The sequence below is a fragment of the Microplitis mediator genome, chromosome 10 (genome assembly GCF_029852145.1).
Source record: "Microplitis mediator isolate UGA2020A chromosome 10, iyMicMedi2.1, whole genome shotgun sequence".
Lineage (NCBI taxonomy): Eukaryota > Metazoa > Arthropoda > Insecta > Hymenoptera > Braconidae > Microplitis > Microplitis mediator.
This window is the reverse complement of record NC_079978.1, coordinates 15,320,415-15,330,207: the sequence shown is the minus strand read 5'-3', so window position 1 is coordinate 15,330,207 and position 9,793 is coordinate 15,320,415. Positions and strand designations below refer to the sequence as shown.

The window sequence follows — 9,793 nt, the reverse complement described above, 5'->3', positions numbered from 1 at the left end:
TCATTTTGAGATCGATTGATGAGATTGTAAGCATTCTGTAGACCACCGGTCCCAGAAATGCTGCAAGCGTTCTTGTATATTCTGCAGATGAGATAGCCATGAGGTTGAGATTGCAGTGAGATTAGGTTCCGGAATGGTGTTGATGGTAGCACCACGGATGAAATGTCCGGGCGTGAGAGCAGTGAGATCGTCCGGATCCTCTGAGAGTGCGCTGAGAGGACGAGAATTGAGAACAGCTTCAAATTGAATGAGAAAAGTTGAGAAGTCTTCGTAGGTGAGAAGGGTATCAGCGATGGTTCGCTGAAGATGATACTTTATTGATTTCACTGCAGCATCCCATTTTCCTCCCATATGAGGAGCCCCAGGTGGGTTAAATGACCACTGGGTTCCGTCATTGGCGAGATGCTGCTGGAGATGAGATGATTCCTTGAGAGCACTGGTGAGAAGTTGCTTGAGAATGAGATCAGCACCCTTGAAGTTTGTCCCACAGTCACTTCGAAGTGTGCGGCAAATTCCCCGTCGACTAGTGAAGCGGCGGAATGCCTTGAGAAAGCCTTCACTGGAGTAGTCAGTGACGACCTCCAAATGAACGGCTGATGTTGAGAGACAGACAAAGACAGCGATCCAGCCTTTGTAGCATCTAGTACCGCGTCCTTGAAAGAACTTCAGAGACACTGGACCGGCGTAATCGACTCCAGTGTTCTCGAAGACGAGAGATAGTGAGACCCGATGAGATGGAAGTTGACCCATGAGTTGTTGAGATCTGACTCCCCGCATTCGTGCGCAGGTGAGACAGCGATGGATGAAGTTTTTAATTGAAGCTCGTCCACCAATTATACAACTCTTCTTGCGAACATGAGATAAAGTAAGACGGGTACCTCCGTGCAAAGTGCGTAGATGAGAGTCTGAGATGATGAGACGTGAGAACGTACAATCCTTGGGAAGGATTGGTGGATGCTTGCTGTCAGCATCCAATGATGAATTTTGAAGACGTCCACCGACTCTGATTACGCCAGCTTGATCGATGAATGCGGTGAGACGGGTGAAACAGTGAGATTTCTTGAGAGTATTGCCTTGAGATAATGCTGAGATTTCTGATGAGAAATATTCCTGCTGCGTTGATTTAATCCAATGGATGAGAGCTGATTGTAATTTAGCAGGAGTGAGAGGTGAGATGCTGAGTGTTGAACCAGGTACTTTTTTGAAACATGAGATTGCTCTGAATACTGTTGCAGTACGACGTAGTAGAGCTGTGAGTGTAGTCCATGAGTGAATGAGAAATGATAGTGGCATGAGAGGTGGACTAGTAAAGACATGAGACTTGCAAAGTCTTATTTCTGAGTTTACTTGCTCTGTTTCATCTGCTACTGAACTGAGAACATGATGAGATGGCCATTGAGAGGGAGGATCAGCTAGCCAGCTGGGTCCTGGCCACCATAACTGATGGTTGATGAGCTGAGATGCTGTTAGACCCCTGGATGCACAGTCAGCCGGGTTCTGTTTTCCTGAGATGTATCTCCAGTGTGCATCTGGAGAATGGTACTGGATCGCTTCAACTCGATTCTTGACGAATTCTTTCCATCTTGTAGGTTCACTGGTCACCCAAGCAAGTGTTGTTGATGAGTCAGTCCACAGATAAGTTGGAACATGAGATAATTGAAGCGTCGATGAGACATGAGATGCCAGTTTTGAGAGCAATAATGCAGCTGAGAGTTCGAGTCGAGGAATCGTGAGACGTTTGAGTGGTGCTACTTTAGTTTTTGAGCAGATGAGAGAGATGATAGTCTGTTCGCCAGGTTGACAGACTCTGAGACATATTACTGCAGACATTGCAGCTTGAGATGTGTCAGAAAACCCGTGAATCTCGATGCTAGATGAATTTGGGATGAGATTGATCCATCGAGGAATTCTGAGATGAGAGAGTTGAGGAAGTTCATCGCGGAAAGTCTTCCATCGGTGAACTAACTCTGGTGAGAGTGCATCATCCCAGTCGACCTTTTGTAGCCAAAGGTCCTGTATGATGATTTTTGCCTTGACAATTACTGGTGAGATTGAGCCCAGAGGGTCAAATAATCTAGCAGCCTCTGAGGTGATAGTGCGCTTGGTGATGCTGAGAGTCTGAGAAATCTTGCAAGTAAACGTGAGAACATCTTCTTGACAATTCCATGAGAGACCCAAGATTTTTGAGATATGGTCTGAGAATGAATGAGAATCTTCTGGACTGAGTGAGGATGAGATTTTGCTGAACTGAGGATGATTGCTTTTCCATTTAGCTAGTGGAAAGCAACCTAAGTTGCAAAGTGTCTCGACATTATTTGCAATGTCGTTGAGATCGCTGAGATTGTCAGCACCGCCGCCGATGTCGTCGACGTAGCTACCCTTTTGAAAGGGTTCCACTGCTAATGAATATTGAGACCCTTCGTCGATGAGAAGTTGTTTGAGAGCTCGGCCAGCAAGATATGGTGCTGGTCGAGTGCCATATGTGACGGTGTTGAGTTGATAAGCCAGAGTGAGACCGTTCTCTGTCCAGAGAATGCGCTGATAGTCCCTGTCACCAGGGTGAATGAGAATTTGGCGAAACATCTTAACGATGTCAGTCAAGAAGATGTGTCTGTGACTTCTGAGGTACAGAAGTACATCACAGATCTTTGATTGCAGGCTTGGGCCGATATGTAGATGATCATTGAGAGAACTGGCTGATGATGTTTTGCTTGAACCATTGAATACGACCCTCAACTTGGTAGTTTCGCTGTCTTCGCGAACAACACAATGATGAGGTCAATAATATACATGAGATGGTTCAGGCGATGTTGATGAGACTCGAGTCATGTGTCCGAGGGTTTCATACTCGTTGAGAAAGGCAGTATATTGATCTTGAAGTTCTGGGTCTTGAGAAAGACGCTTCATGAGACGGTTGAGACAGCGCTGCGCAATATGAAGAGATTCACCTAGCTTCTGATATGATGATTTGAATGTTAAACGGACGATGTATCGTCCTGATGCGTCTCGAGAATGAGTTGATAGGAAGTGAGCTTCACACTCGGCTTCCTCGACGGTGAGAGTTTCGTTGCAGGACTCTGGAACTTCTTCGAGTTCCCAGAACTTGGTGAGAGAGTCGTGCAGTTGAGAATTTGAGATAATATGATGAGATAGTCTAGGTGAATGATGAGATTGTTAATGAACTGGGCCGAGAATTGTCCAGCCGAGCATGGTTTGCATAGCGATCGGTTCTGATGAACTTCCTGCTTTAAGACCTGGTCGTATAATTTGACCATAGAAATCTGCGCCGATGAGAATGTCAATTTTGCCAGACTTGTAGAATTCTGGGTTGGCGAGTTCTAAATCTTGAATATGAGACCAAAGAGTAGGTGAGATTGAGACTGATGGAATCTGCGCTGTGATGTTCTTGAGGATGTGTGCGTTGAGGTATGCGTATTCTGATGAGATGGTAGACTGAAGTGTGAATGAGACCATGCCTGAGGTTTTCCCTGATGAGATATTGCCAACTCCTTGCAAAGGTATATTGCATGGCTGAGAGATGAGACTGCAAGTGCGAACAGCAGCCTAGAAATCAGAGTAAGTTCTGATCCGGGATCGATAAGAACTCTGATACGATGAGACGAGCCTGATTGATGAGAGATGAGAGCTTGTGTGGTTGCCAACAGCACTGTCGGTTGAAATGTCACATGCTTGTGATCTGGAGCACGGCTGATGGCAGATGAGATGAAAGCTGCTGCTTGAGAACTGCAAAATTGTTATTGCTGAGATGTTTGCTGCTGAGCTTCGGGATGAGATGCAGGTGGTGATGAGACTTGCTGAGTTTTAGCAGCTGCGGCAGGTGGCTTCTTGGTAAGCCTCATGAGACGAGAATAGTCCAGCATTGAGTGATGCGGCTCATCGTATTCTTTGCAACGGCGACGACCCTTGGACTGGCAATTTCCAAAACTGTGATCGCCCAAGCAGTTGCGACACAGATGATAATGCGCTGCTAGCTGGAACCGTTCATCCGGGGACATTGCCTGGAATCTCGGGCATCCGACAATGAAGTGATTGCCCTCACATCAATGACAGTAATCTAATTTGAATGAGAGCGTGTGTTTTGGCATTGCTGGATGAGACTGAGACGAGTTTGACTTATGGCTTTCAGCTGCTTTGCAGAGCTGCTGTCAGCTGGTCGGATGTTGAACAGCTTGTCAAGCTGTGCCGAGATGAGAAGACGCTTGTTGTCATATTGTTGGAGAACAGCGTCCCAAGCAGATGCAAACGAGTCCCCAGTGACTCTGATGTTTGCGAGGAGACGAGCGGCATCACCCTCCAATGCCGACTTGAGGTAGTACATCTTCTCAACTGATGTGAGAGATGCATTTTCCCCGATGATCGAGACAAACATGTCGTGGAAGTGTTTCCACTCTTGATATTTGCCTGAGAACTTGGGCACAGGGATAGTAGGGACATTAAGCCTACTTCCAGCTGGCACGATGAGACTCGAGTTGGCCAGGACACTACCTTGAGACGGTAATGCTGATTCCAACTCATGGATGCGATGAAGCAGAGCATCTTGAGCTCCTTGGAACAGTTTGAGAGCCTTCTCAAACGAGTCGTCAGTGAAATATTTGTGTTCGACCGTCACGTCGGTGTTTGATGATAGTACTTTCTCGTGGTCGTCAGCAAATTTGCTCCAACGTTGGGTGAGAAACTTCAACTTCGAGTTGGCTGCACGTAATAAGAGCGTGTCGACTATGCCGGCTTCAGCGGATGCCGCAACGGCGGTGGAAACTGAGATCCGGTGCATCTACAGCACAATTTTGTTAGCCACAGTAGCCATATCTGTAAAAGAGCTGAATGAGACACAAAAAAAATAAGAAATGCTCAATTGAGAATATTAATGAGACGTGAAACGAACTGACAATGAGATGTTGTTTGATGATGAGACGCTGAGAACTGTTGTAGTTGAGATACAGATAAAATACTCTGATGATGCGTTAATCGATGAGAGTCTAAACGTACACTTGACACTTCACACTAATTAATTCACACAGTGGTGTCCCTTAATTAATTTCCACAAGTGCAGTACCACGTCCTGGGTACTCCGCAATGCACCTGTGTTGAAGTGAAAAATACGAAACTGCACAGAAGTTACTTAGCGTCACTGAGAAAGTTTAATTTAAATCAATTTATTTAACCAATTCACACGATCCGGCTCGAAGGACCAAAAAATGTTTAAATAATTAATATCTAATTTATTATATAATGAGAGGTCGAGAGGATCTGGTGTGTGTGAATTGGCGGGTAGTGAATAAATTTATTTAACACTGAATTTGCAATAAAAAACATTATAAATATTTTATTTACAATATATACAGTCTATGCTAATTATTTATGATGAGATTTGCAATTATTTAATATCAGTTATATTTAATTGATGAGACTTAAACTCGCGATCAACACGTGGCCAAGATGGCGACTTGGCGGTAACTATGCCGGTACACGAAGTGAGACCAATTAAATGCAAGAAACACTGAGATTAATTATGAGAGCAAAAATAATAAGTTGAATAATTACTATGAATTATTACAAGCAAAATGCACTGAGTAATTTACTGAGATAGCAATTGATTTGAGAATAACAAAAAGATTTTATGAGAGCACGAGGCTTCAGCCATGACATCACTGTAACTGTAAGAATGAGAGAGAGAGAGTTGAAAGAGTGAGTGAGACAGCGCATCCGTCTTCTTCATCCCCACTCCAGTGGTCTTTTATATGAGAACGCGACTAGCGGAGCCGCCTATTGTAGATGACTGATCGATAGTACGGTCGATAAGATGTCGACGGTGAGAAGTGAATAACTGAGCCCAAGAGATTTGAACAGGGGGGGTAGTTTCGTTTCGCATACTGAGCCCTTCTACTGCTTTTTCCTCTGTTTCGAGCCCACCGTGGGCAAAGTTACTCGACCCTGGGCACGTACGTTGGGCTGTGACTCTCGCGTAAGTGTTACTGTTTCCCGGTTCGCGTTTTCTAAATTAATCGGTCGCGTGATTTTACCTGAGCGCGTGCGCGTCTCCTGACTCTGGTGCCGACAATTGATGGGTGTACCAGGGGGCTTAGCGATCAAAGTAACAAAACGGTTTGCCACTCTGACACTCCTTTGAACGAGCGTGGTGTTGGTCGTCGTCGATGATGATGATGTTGTCCTGGTGTTCATAAGAGCACCATGATCCTCCCCTCCCTCGAGGACTGATCCCGCACAATCCAAGTGCTAGTTTGTTTCACGTGCGGAGTATTTTTAAAGTGAGAGGAAAGCCATGTTTTGTTTGGTTGCTATTTGAGTCACCAAACTCCTGGTTGGGCATGTAGGGAAGAATGTATAGATTGAGACAAATTGCTTTTCGTCTTCGCGATTTTTACCAGCAGCCACCAGAATTCGCGGGTCGAACCCTGGCTTAGGCTGGTCTCTACGAAATTTTATTTATGCTGGACAGAGCAGTGGGCTGGGGTTCTTGCAAAGCACAGACCCGCACTTATTCAAACTCGGCAACGTATAAAAAAAGGCTCATCAACTTACCTCACGGCTTATTATAAAACTATAGATTGTATTTATTTTATAGATTATACTTATTGATGGTCGAATGACTACTTGTAATTCAATTTGTAATTATTAACTCAAACTATTCGGCAGTCTTACCAGTATTTTAGGATGAGGATAGAGCAAGGGTAATGTATAATGTCAAGGATTAATATTATAGAAATACGCAAGTTTATTGCCAATCGTAACAGAGATTCATTTACTTACATTGATTTCCGCCTTGTTACACACTGATTTTATTGCTTAATTCCAATATTATTACCGCGAATATGTCACCAGTAACGTATAATGCTTTCAATACACTTAAATTTGATTATAATTAATAACTAATAAACAATAAAAGTATTACTTTGCAAGTTAATTGCCAGAAAGAAATATAAGATTTACAGAATATAAAGTACGTGAATATTGCAAGTATAATTGCCTGATTATAATCGATACTAAATAATAAAGACGTCTGAACGCTAATTGATCCAGGATCGAAGTGATTGACCGATGATTTAGGGCGTAGGGCTAGCCTCGGGACCGTTCCTACTTCACCCTTACGGACATGCGTCGACGTGACAATCAGTCATGTGACCATGTCACTATGACTTGTGTAGTTTCAGACAGCAACGAGACGGGGAAAATTGGGAACCGCAAGGCTGAAGGCGAAGATGACAATTTACATTGTCTCAAGATAAGTGTGGCTGTTACCTGTGGAAGAGAAAAAGCGTAACTAGTGGTGTGAATAGGGGAAGAAAAGGGTTGGGTTTTCTCTGGGAGCTGATACTTGGCCGCCTTCCAACATAAGTGCAAAAAGGTCATCATATCCTCTATTTTTAAAGGTATTGCTTACGCAAACGGAAGGATTATCAAAAATTTTTGCAGGGTTTGGGCCCATTTGCGGTGGAATCAGTCCACTATCAACATATAATAGCTTTTGATTATCGTTGCTTTCAGAAAAATCGATTAGATTGAAAAAGTTGGCCTCAGGTCCAGGGACCATGAGACAATTCAATCACTATTATAATCAAAATCAATTTATATTATATAATTGATTAAAATGAAAAATTTCGCCTTATGGTGCACGCCATGAAGCTAGTTAATCACTAATATATTCAGAATCGATTAAAGTAGAAAACCCGCTTCCCCGAAGGGAACAGGTTAATCACTCCTCTGTGGGGTATATTCCACGTCAACTTGACCACTTTTGAACCTGACCCCTTCAGATTTGGCTGAAAATTTTTTCTCTTTTTCTGCTCCATTAAAAACGGTTCTCATAATTTTTTCAAATTTGTTTTTACCCAACCAAAAAAAAAAATTTTTGAAAAAAATGGCATTTTTTACTTTAAATAGCGGTAACTTTTTCAAAATTAGACTGATTGGGATTTTTTTTGGAACTGGATTAAAATTTTTACGTTGAATACGTATTTCTATTTTTTAACATGCAAAGTATGAATCGAAAAGAATGCAATTTTCGAACTAAAAATTTCAACAACGTTCCACTTATTCAAAAAAATTATTTTTTTTTTATTATAGTTTCTGCAACTGATATATTTATACTGATGGTACGTTCCCGTAATATTTTATTGATTAAATTAAATCAATTATTTTTATTAAATTAATTTTACGCAATGTAACGGAAATCGGTTACGATAAGAGAGTCACCGTGGCTCGCGGGTAGTCAAAACAGATGACGATGCATGAGACCCGGGCCACGACGATTCTCTCATAAGGGACCTGAGATGGAGCGTCAACATTATGTCAACTCTGTTGGCTTTGTTATACTTTTATAATGACTAAATAGTCAGTCTTAAGAGAGAGCTCATGGAGCTTGAATCTTTGCTCTCCAGCCATAATTAATAAAATAAAACACAATTAAATCTAAATCAATTAACTCCTTATTTTGGGGTGCCGTTTGGCACCCCCAATATTTTCACCTACACCATGGCCTGTCCATAACATTATTATTACCCAGGGGCGAGCGCTTATCCGCAGTTCGGGTTTCCTACCATTTACCTGCTGTTATAATAATTATATGGAGTTGGAACCGGCATCAAAATATTTTAAATCGCGAAAAATAATTAAAAATTAATAATTAATAATATAATCGACGACCAGGGCCCACCGGGGGTCTATAGATACTCCAACGAGGCCAAACCTGGATAAAATTTAATAATTAAAAATTATTATTATTTTTAATTACTTTGGGGTAATTTTCCAAAACGTAACACTGATTAAAAAATCGGTCAGTCAGTTGACCCTGCGGGCCAGCCCCGAAAATTCCCGCTGTTTTCGAGCTCAAGAACCTCGCAAACATTATCGTGATTACATTTTAGAGCTCTTCGAAAGAATACGTTTGTAAGCTGTTTTTTTTCGAAAAAAAACGTTTTTCACCATTTTTCCGCCAACGATATCTCTCAAACGAATAAACCGATTGAGACGGTTGAGGTGGCAATCGACGCGTTTTATCAAGTTCTAAAGCTGATCGAATTTTGAATTCGATTTATCAAGTCGTTTTTGAGATATTTCAAAAAAAAATAAAAACAAAATTTTTTTAACTTCCTGCTGAGAAAATTGAAAATTTTCAAATATTCGGGAAGTTAGAGGTTTCGGTCCGATTTACGAAAATCGAATTTTCATGAGATGTCGACGTTCTGAGGTCCTAGGAAGCTATTCTGACTAATTTCAAGATGATGTCCGAGTGTATGTATTTATGTGCGTACGTACGTACGTACGTATGTAAATACCTGTATCCTTTGAACGGATAAACCGATTTTGAACTTCAAGGTGTCATTCGACGCGGCTTGTCAATATCTTGAAGCCGTGAGAAATTAAGCTTGATCGGTAGGGCTTGTTCAGAGATATTTCAAAAATAAAATTTTTTCAAAAATGTTTTTACTGGATAACGTTTAATGTGCTTGATGGATTAGTTCAAAAATCGACTGGGCTCTAGAGCTTCATAAGCCGCGTTGAATGCCACCTCAAACATCGAAATCGGTTTATTCGTTCAAGAGAAACCGTTGTCGAAAGAATTGAAAAAAAAATTTTTTTTATGTTTTTTGAAATATCTTAAAAATGACTCGATAAATTGAATTCAAAATTTAATCAGCTTTAGAACTTGATAAAACGCGTCGATTGCTACCTCAACCGTCTCAATCAGTTTATTCGTTTGAGAGATATCGTTGGAGAAAAAATGGTGAAAGCGTTTTTTTTCGAAAACAACAGC

The 9,793-nt window shown here is 41.8% G+C and overlaps 1 protein-coding gene across 1 annotated transcript; it reads right to left on the bottom strand.

Moving 5' to 3' along the window:
* LOC130676358 (uncharacterized) lies at positions 1–2,583 on the bottom strand. Its single transcript, XM_057482511.1, has one exon. The coding sequence runs from the start codon at positions 2,581–2,583 to the stop codon at positions 1–3; it is 2,583 nt and encodes an 860-aa protein (XP_057338494.1).
* Between the last annotated feature and the right edge of the window lie 7,210 nt (positions 2,584–9,793).

Bases quoted from the DNA above. Each gene is read 5' to 3' on its own strand.
- LOC130676358 (XM_057482511.1), bottom strand. From the start codon at position 2,583: ATGTTTCGCCAAATTCTCATTCACCCTGGTGACAGGGACTATCAGCGC.